The sequence below is a fragment of the Micromys minutus genome, assembly GCF_963924665.1.
Source record: "Micromys minutus genome assembly, chromosome: 30".
Taxonomy (NCBI): Eukaryota; Metazoa; Chordata; class Mammalia; order Rodentia; family Muridae; genus Micromys; species Micromys minutus.
Window position 1 is genome coordinate 9,686,933 of NC_137965.1, and position 17,188 is coordinate 9,704,120.

The window sequence follows — 17,188 nt, forward strand, 5'->3', positions numbered from 1 at the left end:
GAGAAGGCAAACACAGAAGGTAAAGGTGTGTGGAAAGGCTGGGCTGTGGACCTAGAACTTGAGAGGCTAAAGCAAGAAGATCTCAAATTCAAGTTATAGAGTAAGGCCCTCATTTCAAAAACACAACGGAAACTTATGTGAGAATGTCAAGTGAATCCACTTTTAAATGTAGAAAATGTAAATTTTATTTAAAAATCAAAGCACCCATTCAGTCGCAAGACTCAGAATATTTATATTATTTTCTTTGTTATGAATGAAAACAAAAACTGTTTCCCTGTGTCTTAGGGTTTCCATTGCTCTAAAGAAATACCATGACCAAGGCAACTCTTGTAAGGACAACATTTAATTGGGGCTGGCTTACTGGTTCCGAGGTTCAGTCTATTATTATCATGGTGGGAAGCATCAGCTAGGAGGAGGGTCTCTAAGCCACTCCCACAGTGATACACTTTCTTCAACAAGGCCACATGTACTCCAGTAAGGCCACACTTTCTAATAGTAGCACTCACTCTGTGTCATGCATATTCAAATATCCACACCCCATTAAACCAATCTATAAGATCTCTCCATTTTCCCTTTCTATGCTGCAAGCATCCCCAACTCAGATACTGTTCAATGTTTATATTACTTGGGATAATGAAAGTCTTCATTCTTAAGTCGTATTTGCAATCCCATGGGAACAACAACATTATCAACCAGCCAAACTCTCCAGAGCCCCCACAGACTAAAACACCAACCATTGAGCACACATGGAGAGACCCATGGCTCCAGTTGCATATGTAGCAGAGGATAGAAATTTCTGGCATCAGTGGGAGGAGAGACCTTTGGTCCAGTGAAGGCTCATTTTCCCAGTGGAGGGGAATGCCAAGACACTGAGGTAGGAGAGGGTGACTGGGAGCAGGGGCACATTCATGAAAATAAGTTGGAGGGGAGGGGGAATGGGAGTGGGGGAGGGGATATCATTTGAAATGTAAATACAGAGACTATCCAACAAAATAATTTTTAAAAAGTTATGTATGTGCCTCAAGCTCACTAAGTTTTGCTTGCTACTTGTAGATTCCAGGGCTTTCTTTCTAAAAGATTAAACAGAAGGTTTGGGTTCCTTAGGAAAATAAGCTTTCTGGTTGAGACAGACACAGAAATGACTGAGCTCTAAACCATTCCCACCATTGACAGCACCTGAGACTCTGTTAGAAACTCTGGATATTTGCAAATGACAATATTACAGGCATCGTGAGAGATAGTATAATGCTGATCCCCCAAAGGGACATAGAGATGCTACCTGATCCAGGAGTCACACTCCTCGGTACTTACGCAAAAGCAAAGGCATCAAGCTGGATGTGTGGGTGTATGGGTTTTGGGGTGTGGGTGTGACTTGCAGCAGGAGAGGCTGATGGAGGAGATACGACCACATTCCATAGATCGCCTGACATTTCTCACTTTTACAAACACTTAAAAATGTTTTACAAAGGGTGGAGATCTGAGTTTGCCTGTTTTGTGGAGGTGGTTAATAGGATACCTCTGTGGCTCAGGTTGCCTTGGACCTGGACAACGGTCTAAACCTATTGCCCTGTCCTGTCTTGGAGCACCTGCCTGCCAGTTTTGCAGCTTGGTGAAGGGCCTGAAATGGTCAAGACGTTTCAGGGGGGAGGGACAGGAGTGGGCACCTTGGCTAACAAGTCTACTAGAGCAGCACCTGAGACCTAACAATAAGTATCCATTTTTAAGGCCAAATAATAAGCCATTGTGCATACACACAAACATATTTGTAAAGATAAATATATGTCTATTTACTCGATATAGTTCTCATTCCTCTGCTTGTGGTTCTTGGCTACTGTGAATAATAAATACTGTAATGAATTTAGGCGTGCAGTCACCTCCCCGGAGAATTTGATTTCATTTCTTTAGGGTATGTCCTCAAAGTGTGCATTTCTGGGTCACATGTTGGCACTGAGCTTAGCAATGGATATTAAAAATCTTGCTGAAACTAAAGCGGAAACACACAATGGAAGGTTATTAACTAGAAATTTCCCTAACCACCAAAGCCAAACGAAGAGAGAAGCCCATGGACTGGGAGTAAATATATGTAAGCCGCACATCCAAACATGAAGGAATTCACAAAGCCAAACAAACAGAACGGTCAAATGCCCGATTATCGAATAATCAAGGTGACCTGAAGGAACATTTTTCTAAAGAGAAGATACAAATGGCCAGCGTGTGTATAGCAGAACACCTTGACATCCTTAACCATCAGGGAAGTGTCAATCAAAACCCCATGCTGGCATCACCTCACACTTATTAGGAGAGCTATTACCAAAACAGTGGGAGATAGTAAGTGTTGGCTAAGGTGTGAAGAAAAGAGAATGCTCGCACAGCATTGCAGATGCTGGAAATTCCAGTCATTATGGAAAGCAGCATGTAACTTCCTCTAACGCAACAAAACTAGGTGAATCATAGGACCCAGCCTTAGTCCTTTGCAAGTTCTGTCATCTAGCCAGGACCTCTGGTTAGTAGACATTAAGTACCTGGGGTCAGCCCCGGGCACTGATCTCCGGGCTGCCTTTGTCTAAGGCCAGCAGGGGGTGCTGTGGGCTGTTCTTAGTCGCTCGGAAAGAGGAAGTGCTGGGACCGGGCTCGCCCTAGGCTGGGTGCACCCAGACTGTCCTGAGCCCGGAGCGAGCAGTTGGTTCCGCGTCCGGTGACTCGCGTGACTGTATCGCTGGGTTCGCGGACAGAGGCTCTGCCCTGTCGGTCTTGGGAGAAAAGTTCCCACGGCCGTGGAGCCCATGGCGGGCGAGGGACTCGGGCAACGGGGCGCGACGGCCACCGCGGTTCCTGAGACCCGAGAGCACCTCTTTAAGGTGCTGGTCATCGGCGAGCTCGGCGTGGGCAAGACGAGCATCATCAAGCGCTATGTGCACCAGCTCTTCTCTCAGAACTACCGCGCCACCATTGGCGTGGACTTCGCCCTCAAAGTCCTCAACTGGGACAGCAGGACGCTCGTGCGCCTGCAGCTGTGGGACATCGCTGGTAAGAGGGCAGCGTCCCAGTACCACCAGATTCTCACTTTTCTCAGCCTCCTGGTTCTTTGTCTTTTTCTCTGTCTTAGCTCTCAGCGGTTACGCTTTTAAAAGGGGTCCCGGAAAGTCGACTTTGGGAGGTCTAACCCCTCTCCTACAGAACTTCTAGGTGGCTTAAAGAATGTGCCTGAAGTTCCACTACCTGTTAGTACGACGGTTCTCTATCTTTGGGTCCCGACCGCTTTCGCAAGGGTAACTTAAGATCTTTGGAGGATACAGATATTTATATTATGATTTTCCAATAGTAGCAAATTTTAGCTCTGAAGTAGCAACGAAAATAATTTTATAACTACGAGGAGCTAACTGCATTAAAAGGGGTGTCAGCATTAAGAAGGTTGAAAACCATTGACTTGGTCGTACACTAAAACCAACAAAGCCCAGTTACTTTTCAACCAAGTCCCGCCCTCATTTGGCTTGGGTCCGTGCCTCTCTGATGTAAGGGTTGTCTCACTCCGGAGCCAAGAAATTTTACCTCCTTGTGGTGACAGACAAACTTATAATTTACTAGGAGGGTTTAGAGCTGTGGGTGAGAAAAAAAAAACTCGGAACCTAGCCAAGCTTACATGAAGGGAAACTCCATTCCTGAAATTCCTTTCACTTGGGAGGCCCAGTGACCTTGGGGAAGTTCCGAAACTTTCCCAATGCCAGTCCTTACTGCCTCCCCTTCCCTTTCCCACAAAGCCTGAATTGTTTCCTTTTGCTTTCACTTGTTGCTCGGGAATGTAAGAACCATTGTCTTCGAGAGGTGATTTGTGAACACGCGTGCGTTCTAGGTGGTGTGCTAGGTGCGGACTTGGCCGTTCAACAAAAGGTGAACTTTTGGGACGTTTAATAGAAATGGTAGCAAAGGTTAACCTGCTTAGCCATTGGAGCTCCTTCTGCCAAGAAGCTTTTGAATGGGAGCTTGTTTAAAATGGGAGAACACCTTACCATCCTTTTCACAGTGTGCATAACCTAAAGCCCCAAGAGGGCGTGGTTAAAAGCCCCAAGAGGGCGTGGTTACACCACAGCTGGTAGTACCCTGGAGGGACTCTTGACATCTGTCTGCCTGCCAGGTAGTAAGTGCTGTGTTCTTTCATAGCCACACCACTGAAGAAGGATGGAAGAATTTATCAACTTTACACTCATTTGCCTAAGAGCAGAGTCTAACGCGGATAAGTAGAATGTGCATTTAGGCACATCAGTATCAATTTCTCAGTTATTTCGCCTTGGGTTCAGCTTCTTTGTTTGTTTGTTTGTTTGTTTGTTTGTTTTTTAATTTTTCCTGCAACAACTGAGAATGTGTTATTTCAAGTGTCAGCCTTTAAAGCCCGAGGCTTCATTTGCAACACTTGCTCTTACTGCCCAGAACACTGGCGGCCATTCTATTGCTTCTTGACACCCTCTCACATCCTGACCATGTGATGGTCACCAGTAGAGATATCCGGAGCAGCTTTGTCTCAGAGGCAGTTTGGAATCCCTGCTTGGAATGGCAGTTCAGGTTCTTATGTTATGTGCAAATTAGTAGGATATGAACTGTTAAATTATATTGGGAGAGTTGAGGAAACAGAATCAGGAGTTCTGGGTGGTGATGGCCCATGCTTTTAGCCCCAGCATTGGGAGGCAGAGGCTGTCAGATCTCTGAGTTTGAAGCCAGCCAGGTCTACAGAATGACCAACTGTGTAGCTCTGGCTTTTTTTTTTTTTTTTTTTTTTTTCCAGAAAAGCCAGAGCTACACAGAGAGACCCTGCTTCCAAAAAAATCTGAACAATGACAACAACCCTTTTATTTCTGTGTATCACTTCTCCTATTTGCACACCCATCCCCCACTTTTCCTTTCTCTCTGTGACACCCAAGCTGACCTCCAGGTCTAGATCCCCCTGCCTCAACCTCCCTACTGTTGAAAGTATTAAGAGTGAGCCAGCATACCTAATGTCAGTCATCCTTTTCGAACAGATACCATTGCCTGAAGGGAGACATAGCCATTTGTCTACAGTAAGAACACACCTTCCACTTTTGCCAAAATCTGAAGTCTGAGCTTTGACTGGGAAAGAAAGAAACCTTTTACAATCTCCAAGCACTTTACTGGGAAGGAAAGAAACATTTTACAATCTCTAGAAGCTTTGCTGGGAAGGAAAGAAACATTAAACAACCTCCAAAAGGGATCTCTGGCCTTAGCTGTTGCTTTTCATACACAACTCTAAATAAGAGAACTAGAGAAAAACTTAGGACATAACTAGACACTATCAGGCTTTCCCCATAAAGTTTGAGGTTGGGGCCAGACATCTTACTATACAGGCATCAAGAGACACAGATAACTTGGATTTGGGCTGGAATTTGTAGAACTACATACAGCCTTAACTAGGCTTAGTTTGAACATTTGAGTTACTGGTGAATACTGCTTAGCTCATACCATTTGAATGAGGGAGAAGTTGTGTAACAAAAGCCGTGCCAAAACACTCCCCGAAGGCTAAGCATAGGCACTGTGTGATTTACAAGGTTGAATCATGCTGAGTTCCAAAAGAATAAAAGTATTTTCCCTGGTTGCAAAACAAATGGTCGAGCCAGCCACTAGCCATGACTCACTTGCTAGTTCCCCTTCCGTGCCGTTGTTCTGAGGGTTGTAGAGGTAGACAGGGCCACAGTAAAAATCTACAACCAGAAAAGCTTCAAGAAGTACAATGGGCCAGAATTACAAAACAGTTTCTAGAAAGGCAGCCAAACAGGTCCATGTCAGCCCTTATAATTAAAGACCATAGTAATTTTCTGGTACAGGCCTCAACAAAGTGTTTCTCATCTCATTGAAGGAGCCCAAATTAGAGCGTGCACCTCATATTGTAGACTCATAACAATTACCATTTCTAACTACCTTCATTTCAACATTCCCAGTCATTTTCTTACAAAGTCATGTGCCTCGTTGCGTATGAAGTTCAGAAATTCCACAGTAGACATGGTTTTCGTCATTGCCTTCATTCTTTTTAAGATGCATTCTGAAAGACTTCCTAAACGTGGACATTTCTGCTTTGTGATAAGCTGTTTCACTGGTACCTGGCTACAAGGACACACCCTAAAAAAATTAAAAGCATTAATTATAGATTTTGGCCTGGTCTCTGGTAAACACTCACTGATAAAGCCCAGTGAGCTATGTAGCCTAAGAATGAAGTGTTATTTTCAAGTACATTCTTGGAGACACTGTATCCATTGTATTATGGGATGCTGACCACTTGGTTTTTATAGACTTTCCATATGGAATTTTTTTTTGTTTCTATATAAACATGGGAGATGTCTTCTAAATGGTGAGACTGGAGATCAAGGAAACAGTTTAGAATTCCATCCAAGTGTTCTCATCAAACGCCTTGCCCCTTTGACCCAGCAAGCCAGGTATTGATGGTATTGATGGTTCCTTCAGTCTACTTTCTGAGGCAGAGATAGGAATATGTATATGTGAGATTATTATGAACATGTTGTCTTTCCTATTCTAATTATCTGGAGTCTCTCGCATCAGAACCACAGGGGTCTTAGCTTCTACTGTCAGTAACATACAGAGATTTTTTTTAGCATCTGCTCTGAGAGTAGCCTTGGCTTTAATCTGACAAATGTGTCCATCCAACCCCGTTCAGTAGAAAAGTTATTTTTTTTTTGTTAGCATAAGTGTAGAGTTGGGCATTCCCAGACTGATGTACAGTACCATAAAATCTTCATAGACAAAAACTGGCTTTCCAGCACTCAGCTATTCCAAGGCTGCATTACTTGTTTCAGTGATCCAGTAAAATGGCCATGTCTACATGTTAAGGCAGCTTAAGAAATACAAGATTCATGTTTTAAACTTGTCAGAGAGCTCACTCCAGAACATTCTGTCAAAGGGGAGTTGAGGCAATCCTGCATAGCTGCCGAGTCAGAGCCGGAACCACATGGAAGGTTGCCACCCATCAGGTACTGTGGGTGCCTCTGATTTATCCTGATGCTGAGAGGCATTGTTCTATCTTTGGATGTGTGACACCCTCGCAACACACCCACATCCCCACTACTCTTAGGAGCTTATCACAGAATCAAACAGCCTGCTTGGCATTCACGCTCCCTCCGTGACACCTTCCATGTTCTTCACTTCCATAGTTTAACAACACTTCCAGAGAAGGGCCTTCGGGCCATCGTCACTCTCTAAGTGGCTTCTCAGGAGCCTCTGGTAGAGGCCAGTTTATGGACATGGATAGCGATTCTCATCTGGAGACAGGATACATTTTTGTTCCTATTGAATATATTTTTATTTAAAGGGTTAGGGAACAGTGTCATCATTTAAAGGTATTGTGAATTTGGACACAAATCAGCAAGAAATTTTTATTTACATGGATAATAATTCTCTTGGGGAAAAACAAATCTATGATTAGAGATTGCCTGTTGTCAGCATTCCATCTCGGAAGAGCACCATGAGATTTAAGGATTTTCTTTAAGAGAACTTTCGTTTACTAATTGGAGACTGAACCTTGTGTAGGTAATGGGTAACTCATGTTAACGGTCAGCGGATGGAGAACAGGTGAGCAGCTGGGAGAGAGAAAACTCAGGACCAGTTCATCGTATTGTTTCTTGGCCTGTGATATGGAATTCATATTCTGGATTTCAACTAATCTTACTAGAAACACTTGGCTTTATCAAGAGGGAGGCACAAATATAACATGGAAGAAAAACCCAAGCAAAAGCCATGACGGGAAACCCAAGGATATATTTCTGTGAACTGTGCTCCTGATAAACCCAGAATATGGCATTTTCTCTTTTAAAACCTGGATGGAAATAGATTCATTGTTTTATTGTTAATATTTTCATTTGTTTTGAAGAGGCTCGGCAAAGAATTCTGTGCATGTGCGTGCGTGCGTGCGTGCGTGTGTGTGTGTGTTTAACCCAATGGGAATATTTTATTCCTGGAAAAACTCTAGTTTTTCTGTTCGATCATCCTCGGAGTCGTTAGTATGTAGTCCTCCAGACAGCAAGATATATAGTTTAATCCTTGGCCAACTTATTTGTTCTAAGATTTCAGCATGTGCGTATGTAAGAGCTCCTATGATGTCTTCAGAGCCTGTGGAAGCAAAGCCTCTCTGTGCTTGCTCTTCTCATCCTTCATCCTTCGTGCTTGCCAAACTTTCAAGTTATAACCCACATCCCATCCTCCAGAGGCGGTGGCGCATTGTTTAAGAGACAAAACATTTTGAGAGTTGCGGAAAACGTGCTGTCAGTATGTCAGCAGCAATGTGGATGACAAAGGCTGTCCCTAGCAGCACAGTGACTGGTGCACTCAGCAATAGGGGATCTTCCCTCAGCTACTGTGGTAGAGCACCAAGTGCCTGGGACGGGGTTGACATCGGAGCACTACACTGCACCGTTCTTGAGGAAGTCACTCTTACTCACGTGGACCAGCATCTCTCCTGCCACATGGGGCACAAGCAGAGTGTCTATTCCAGCAAAGTCTGGACTGACAGATTAGAGGGCACAGTAGTACAGTCCGCTCAAAGAACTTGAGCATCTCTTGGGACTTGGTTCTCTCATCGGTAAGAAGAGAGAGCTGAACTGATCGGTCGCTTCCATCTGTCTCCCAGTTTTGACCAGTAATGGCTCTTCTGACACTGTTCAAAGTGGTTGTGACATAGAGTTCTCTCTGAACAAAACTTGGGTGTTTTTGTTTTGTTTTGTTTTGTCCATAAACCCTTTAGAAGGGTGAACCTCTGTGTTCTGATCAATTTTCCTATCTCTGCAAGCTTTAACTGTCAACATTCACAGCCTGCCGGACGCAAAACTTCCTCAGCCCTTCCTCCATAACCAGTAAGGGCAACTGTCCTCCCTTTCCCACTTTTTTCTTACTCAAAGATTCATCAGGTCCCACACCAGGCCCTTTACCATGGGCAGGGGTTGTCTGCCTTCTGGTAAATGTCTGTTTTAACATTTTGACCTCCTTATTTACCGGGTATTTACCGGGTCTTTATATTACTGTGTGAGAGTCTTCTTTTTGGTCTTACTCTGGATGCCTTTCTTCACTGGGTAAGTGACTAACATCTGGTTCCCCATCAACTCCTCTCCTTTCATTTGCTTAATTGTATAACCGACACTTTTTCTTTTCATTTTCCATACAGGACATTTTTAAGTATAGTTTGTGATGTGATGCCTGTCAGGAAGAATTTTCTTCTAGTCTTGACATCTCAGAAAAACGATCTGACATTTCTAAGCCAACATATCGTCCCCCAAAATTCCTTACCATAGACACTTCTGATTTTGGATGAGTTATCAGAAAGGGCATATGAGTACATCTTTTAATGCCGTGGGTTATGAGTAACAAACATTTTCTGTGATTTTTCAGGAGACTCACTTTAAAAAAAAAAAAAAAAAAGGCAAGAAAGGCCCAGCACCACCTCTTTTACCCATATAGTTATGCAGTTTTTTACTAATTTGTTTGGCACTTTACCTTTCCAAAATTCAAAGGATGGTCAAATTAAGAACTATGTTATTACCCTGAAACCTTAACCCTTCCATCTTTTTAAACCTAAGACTGTCTTAGAGGGCCTAGTTACTTGTTGCTAGCTCTTTTGTGTTCAGTAATTAAAGATCATAAGATGGGCTTTCTTTAGGCTCCCTCATAGAAGTTGAAATCCAAAGAACTTCAACCCATCTGTTTAGTCTTTGCTGAAACATTGGTGTCCTTGCTTTTGGGCTGTTACAAATATTCTGAGTGAACATATTGGCATAATTGTTCAATGTATGTTCATAGAGAAAGGTAGAGGCCAAGTTTCCTTAAATATCAGCATTATGATCTAATGAATTATACAAATAAAGTAAAATTAAATTTGCCTTACCAATAAATTTGAACATGGTAGGTCCCAACATACAACCATTTGTTATAATGCAATTCAGATGTCTGGATGTATAGGGAGTCATGGGGCAGCATTTCCAATTATAATGACATTATAGAATTTGGAGAAAATGTATTTGAAGTTTGGGGGAGCTTTGCACTGTGTAAATTAGAATAAAATGTAGATAAGGCGTGTTCCTCATCATGTGTTTTAAGAAGAAAGCGTGCTACCATGCTGTCTTTGTTTTAGATCACAGTGATGATCTTAGATTCTTACTGCTTGCCATTCATCCCCACTTCTGAATCTAGTGAGAAATTTGACAGCCTAAAGATGGGCTTAAGAACCCCTGGCAACTGCAAGATAGTTTAGACTCGTAAGCCAGTAGACATAAAAGAATCAGAAGGCTTGTCTCCTTTAGTTAGTGTCACTGTGATCAGGATCAAGCAACTTTTTGTCCCTTCTAATCTGTGAGGTGACTTCATCATGTAAAAGATTTGTTTGGCAGCAGATAGTCACAGCAAGCTTTCAGGAATCTGGATATGCAGACTGTACTCTACCAAGGGGCAGAATTTGCTCCAAGTTTAACAGAATTTAAGTTCTTTTCAAAGAACAGCATCAGAAGATCTGTGCAACGGAACCTTCTCAAAACCATACAACTGTCTCTGCCCCTTCTTGCTGTGAAAGCACATAGTTTCTTCTGTCTGCTTCTAACCTTGGTACTGAGTCAACCATAGCTAGAGCTAGAGATGTAATGTAGAAGCAAGCTATGTTGTCTCCTGGCTGGTCCTGATGTTTATGACTGGCCTTTCACTCCGTCATCTCTCTGAATTCCTTAAAGTTCAGATTATTCTATTCTTGTCTCCTTTCCCCCTTCCCCCTCTCTGTTTCCCAAGTGCCTATCCCCTCTTAGTGGAAGAGAAAGCTGAACTGGCTATCTGTGAAGACTGCTACATTGGCATCCTGAAGTTAAGGTGTGTCCTACAGAAGACTAGTTCCTCCTGCTGAGCATATTGTCACCCACTTCTGCTAGGTGCTAGGTCCAAGGGCTGTGGTTCTGTGTGAATGTCCTTAATAATACCAGTTTATTCTGCAGTGAGGTGGGAGATGCTTGTTTCTCAAAATAAGATTTTAGGGTTATGGAACATGCACCTGCACCTAAATGTGACCCTCGCCATTGTGAACATTTAATCTCCTTCTGTATTCATCTCTAGGCCAGGAGCGGTTTGGCAACATGACCCGGGTATACTACAAGGAAGCTCTTGGGGCATTTATAGTCTTTGATATATCAAGAAGTTCCACATTTGATGCAGTCCTAAAATGGAAAAATGACCTGGATAGTAAAGTTCATCTTCCCAACGGCAGCCCCATCCCTGCTGTCCTCCTAGCTAACAAATGTGACCAGAAGAAGGACGGCAGCCAGAGTCCTTCCCAGATGGACCAGTTCTGTAAAGACCATGGCTTCACTGGATGGTTTGAAACCTCTGCCAAGGTGAGCTGGCTGATCAATCGAGTTCTGGTGTTCTTACCAGGCTATGATGGGATGTGAAGTGTACAGATGGGTCTCTGCAGGGAGTTCTATAAGTCCAGAATGAGAAATACATAGTGCGGGTATGCTGCCATCTCCCTCCCCGACCCCCCGTGAATCGGAAGTGATGTCAAAGCTAGCTGACAGGGCTATGAGCTTGAGAGCAGAGCTGTTGTTCAGAGCAAAACTGAATGACATTTTCTTGCCAGTCTGAATTCTTAACCATCCCGTTCTCCACACTGCTGGAGTGAACGGGAGATAGGGTGTTCCCTCAAAGGAGTCAAAAAAAAAAAAAAAAAAAAACCATGAGAAATGTCTTTAAAAGATGAATGCCACGTGCACGACTCATTCTGAGCAGTCACCAACAGACTCGATTAGCGCTGGGAGTCCTAGGGAAGAGCCAAATGTCAACCTTAACTATGGGCTTCCTCCTGAATAATGGAATGAATGTTTTTCTCCTATCTTTGGGAGCTGCACTTTTTTTTTCAGTTTTGTTACAGAAAATAAAAACACTAAGATAAATTTTGAGAAGCTTAACCACGTGAAACCGCTAGAAAAGCAAGGTAAAATAAAATCAGAGGTCAGAGGTACACTGTACTGGAGGGTTGTATACCCTGGAATTGTTAAATGTGGAAATTCAATAACCATCAGACTTGCATTAAAAATAAAGACCTCTTTGAGAAACTTTGTGATAAACCTTAACTTCTAAATTTGCACATTCTTTATACTGTCCCAGATTATTATATGCAAGGTATAGATGATTGTATGTAGAGTGTGTGTGAGTGTGTGTGTGTGTGTGTGTGTGTGTGTGTGTGTGTGACTGTTCTCCAAATCTCCTCCCGAGTACTGACTCCAGGAATCCTGTCAGGTTACTTTTAGTTTTGCCCACAAGGTGAATGATGAAAGTAAGCAGTGAGTGACCACATCACGGGGCAGCCTCAAACTGTCAGGTGATGAGAAAGCCACTGGCCACCGAGAGTCTCTTAGAGGCAGAGTGGGTGTTTTGATGAGTATGGTGTCTTATGTTTTCCTTACTTTCATGAACAGGTAGTTGTGGTAGAAGAAAGATGAAGCTCAGAGGTGATAACAGGAGTTAGTCAGCCTGGCAGGAAGGAGGACATCACAGGAGGAAAGGTATCAGGGAGAGACTTAATTTCTGAGGACTGTGCCTTTCTCTGCCCCATGTAGATGCTGGACAATGTGCTTTAACTTCCCATAGAAGAGTAGTATGTTTACAACTACATATATATGTTGAGGAATTTCGTATATTGCCTCTAAAATTTCATGTAGGACTTATTTGATCTTCTAGCTAACACATTTTAATTGTATACAAAAATCTTCCTATAAAGTTCATAAATGATTGCCAAAGTCATAATACCTATCATTTGAAACTGTATAAGTAATTGGCTTTATTAGATCTTTAGCCAAGATACCATATAGAAGAGAGAAGGGGAAACATATTGATAAGGGGACATTTTTAACCAGTTGTATGCTTCCTTCAAATGCTCTAGGAAGAGCTTCTACCCAATTTCTTGTGTTGTAACTCAGGAAGCTTCTAGACTCTAGAATCTAGAGTATAACATTAATATAAATTTTTGCTTTAAAAGTTTGAAAGTAGTTGGATCAGGGCTTGAGGTACTACCAGTAGATCCATTTCTGGGATGGTCAGCAACTAACTTCCCATCTAGATTTTGCTGGAATTCCAGTGGTATGGCTTCTGATAGGCAACATAGTATAGAGGTATTCTCTGAGTTCACAAACTTAGTCCTCTCTCCTTCATGGCACGGAATGGATTTTAACATGAAACTTTGCAGTTCATTTTCACTGTAGTATGGGGTTTCTATTCCCACTTGTCTCTGAGTAACCATTGATAGAGAGCTGTCCTGCTTGAAGAAGAATACCTACATAGGCATATCTACTAAACACAGATGCATTTGATGGAGCTGTTTGGGGAGGTTTAGGAGGAGTGGTCTTGTTGGAGTCAATATGTCAGTAGGGACCAGTTCTTAAGTTTTGTCGTCTCAAACCATTTCCAGGGTTCTCTCTCTGCTTCCCGCTTATGGTTAAAGATGTGATGATCTCTCCCTCTTAACTGGTTGATCCAGGCACCATGCCTGCCTGCATCCATGCTTCCCCTGGTCCATGATGGTGACAGAACTCCTGGGCTCCATCTTCCACCACAGCATGAGACACATTATCTACCAAAGCAGTGTCTGGTCTGCACCATTTACTGTGCCTGCAGGAGACCCCCCTAGGCCAGTGACTCTCGCCCCCAGCACTTTGAGGCTGCCCCCTGACATGGTCCCTCTTTACTTGCACTCATTGCTCGGATAAGAACAGGCATGGAGTCATCTCCCACTTGTAAACCCACAGAAACCCTTTCCTCCATAAGTAGCCTTGGTCAGGATGGTTTCCACAGCAACCAAAAAGTAACTAAGAGGGAATGCCAGGGACTTAAAGATGCTCCAAAAGTCAAAGCTCTTGCTTGTGGTAAGGTTATCTCAGGAGTATCAAAGCAGGACAAGTCTGTGAAAGCAGTGTGAATAGGGGCATCAGCCCTAAATAAACATCCCCACCATCCCAGAGTTTCTGCAAGCGAGGGGAAAGGCAACAGTGTTGGATTTGGTTGGGAGCATCGATGTGAATAACCTCAAACTTAAAAATCTATGTGTTCAGATGTGCATTTATTTTCAGATATATTTATGAATATATTTAAAATAAGTAGGTGAGGACTCTCTCTCTCTCTCTCTCTCTCTCTCTCTCTCTCTCTCTCTCTCTCTGTGTGTGTGTGTGTGTATGTGTGTGTGTGTGTGTGTGTGTACATACATACATTTAGTAGTTTTGTCAGCCACAATGACAGGAGGCAATAAAACCATATAAAGAATGAACTCTCCTACTCCTTACAATCCAGTTTGTAAATACAATTTTTTTTTAAATGAGCAGAGCAAAGTTACCATCAGAAAGACACTATCCCACTGCTGATGGGAATAAAAGATGGAGATATCCCTGAAATAGTGTGTGGGCCTGCAAGAGAGAAAGCATTCACAAAGGGGTGTGGACTTATCACAGAGCATAGGTCCTGCTTGTGGAAGCCACAAAATTATAGGACAATCACCAAGTGAAGAATTATTGTGATGTCTTCAATGGGTAAAATTGATAACAGTTCATGATGTGTCCAAACTAATGATCAATACATTTTTCCTCACTGTAGAGTCCTAACTAGCAAACACAGAAAGTCTGGTACAAATGAGAAGACGGTTTCCAATATCACAGTGATAATTGCTTAGAGGATAATTAATAGGTGCTAAATTTAGTAGGGAAAGATGTATACAAAACAGAATATTTTCCTGTTTGTATTCACCAAGGCCAAAGGGCAAATTGTAACTTTTTAACAAGAAGCTGCCTGATAGCAGTGACCTTAATCCAGGTGTCTCCCCCACACACGGGATGCTGTCCCATTCCCACCAAGAAAACAAAACTTGAAGTTGATCAGAAGGAGCTATCAGACAGCCCCCAAGGCGATTCTCTGGTTAGTGTTCTCCAAGATGTCACCTGGGGTCACAAAAGTGTCGTAAGCACTAAAATGTTTCCTGTCTCATTAAGTAACCTCCCCCCACTCAAGGTGGGGTAACAATCCTAATTAACTCAGTGACTCACATACACACACACACACACACACACACACACACACACACACACACACAGGAGAGAGAGAGAGAGAGAGAGAGAGAGAGAGAGAGAGAGAGAGAGAGAGAGAGAGAGAGAGAGAGAGAGAGAGAGAGAGAGAGAGAGAGAGAGAGAGAGAGAGAGAGAGAGAGAGAGAGAGGGAGAGAGACTGAGACTTCACAGGGAAAGGGGTTTTCCAGGGGAACAAACGGGGTATGAGAGAATGAAAATGGAAGTGAAAATGGTTAAAATTCATCCTAAACATGTGGGAAACTTTCAAAGAATACTTAGCAAATTAAGTAAACCAATGTCTTGAATTCTTAGACACAAGTTAGTAACAGACAAGAGCACTGAAGAAGAGGTCACTGACTTGCTTACAGTGTGTCCTTTGGTGTGACTCCCTTGGCCCCTTACTGCACCGGGCACTTAGGTCAAGGCTAACATTAATCCTTCGTTTCTGTGCTCGAATTCCAGGATAATATAAACATCGATGAGGCCACCCGCTTCCTAGTGGAAAACATGCTCACAAACCAGCAAAGCTTTCCTAGCGAAGAACTCGACATGGACAAAATCAAACTGGTGGAGGAAACCCCCACAACAAAGCCTAGGTCTCAGTGCTGCTGAGGTGTCACGGTGCCCGTTTGCTGTCTCCTTGGTCCTTCATGTGTCTGAGGATGCCCCCTCCCAAGCCTCGGTGCCATTGTCCCCTGTGAATCTCCCTCAGGGGCGCTTTACAGTGGCTTACCTGCACCGGGAACCACCCACCATGGGAAGCTGGAGATCCCTGTGGGGAACTGCTCCCACTTGAGGCCCTGTGACTAACCAGCGGGGCTCTTTTTGGACTGCACAATGCAGACTAATGTTTACAGCCTTTGAAATGTTTTCGTCCATGAATTTCAAGGGTTAATTTTTGGTGTGAGCACTAGGTGGAGGAGTAGAAAACCTTCCCTCCCTGTGGTGATCCTGACATTTTGAGTGCCTTTGTTTGGGTATACATTCTTACCTAAGCACATTTTTTTTTCTTTGCTAAGGTATTAGCTATAAAGACTTGAATATCCCTTGAGTTACATCCTGGCCAAAACTTCATACGTCATGTAAAATTTTCATCCTCAGATAGCATGATTCTAGAACACACAGCTGTTGTGTAAGGAAATCACTCTGAATCACCTTAAGATCCCCCTCTTTGATTAGTCAGGAAGCACTGAGCTCAGGATGTGACTCACTTACTGAGTGCTTACCTAGAGTGGGATAGACTCTGGATCTGCACTTCTGAGAGACCCAAACAAAAAGTTAGCACCATGCCTGTGTCATGGGTGTCTCTCTCTGGATCCTCTCTAGGTGCCGTTGCCACTACCACTTGGAAACTGTAAATGAACTTTATTTTCTGCCCTCTATTCTGTGTTTATAGCCTAGAGCCATATTGAAGATGCTGTGGTACCAAGAGAAACTTGTCTTTCCAGATCTGTCATGGTAATAATGCTCAGAAGGAGAATTCTTTCTCAAAACCTATGCAATTATATGCAAGTTTCTGACGTATAAAACCTGAAAGTAGGCCGTGTCTAGTTTTGTCTATGGTTTCAGGTACTGGGTGTATAATGCCTGGGGCACTTGGGAAGACCCTCTACGCTTCATTGCATTTGACCTGGTGAAAGAAAGGAATAAATATTTTAACCTAAGCCTATGTGTTGAATGAATGTAGTTCTAGGAAGGTACTTTTTTAGTTTAGAAAATGTCTGGGGGTATTGGTTCACATCTGCCATCCCGTCATCGCAGGAGACAGAGGCTAGGAGTTCGTGGCATATCCTGGATACAAAGCAAGCTCGAAGACAGCCTGTGCTACGCAAGAGACTTTCTCCAAAAAAATTAAAAATAAATGAAAGTTTGTTTTCTGTTGAATTTTAGTTACTTTATGTGTTCTTCCTTTGCATTTATCTCTCTCTATGTGCCATGTGTGTGCCTCGTGCCCTCGAAGGTCAGAAGAGGGCACTGAGTCCCTAGAACTGGAGTTATAGATGGCTGTGGACCACCATATCAATGATGGGAGCCAGACCCAGAACCTCTGCAAGAGCAACAAGTGTGTTTAATCGCTGAGCCATCTCTTCAACACCTTG

General features: G+C 43.1%; 1 protein-coding gene across 1 annotated transcript; it reads left to right on the forward strand.

Moving 5' to 3' along the window:
• The first annotated feature begins 2,729 nt into the window (after positions 1-2,729).
• On the forward strand, positions 2,730-16,924 carry RAB32 (RAB32, member RAS oncogene family). The gene is made up of 3 exons (XM_080941718.1): positions 2,730-3,027; positions 11,098-11,375; positions 15,552-16,924. Exons 1-3 carry the CDS (start codon positions 2,784-2,786, stop codon positions 15,699-15,701), a joined length of 672 nt encoding a protein of 223 aa, XP_080797844.1. The 5' UTR covers positions 2,730-2,783; the 3' UTR covers positions 15,702-16,924.
• The last annotated feature ends 264 nt before the right edge of the window (positions 16,925-17,188 follow it).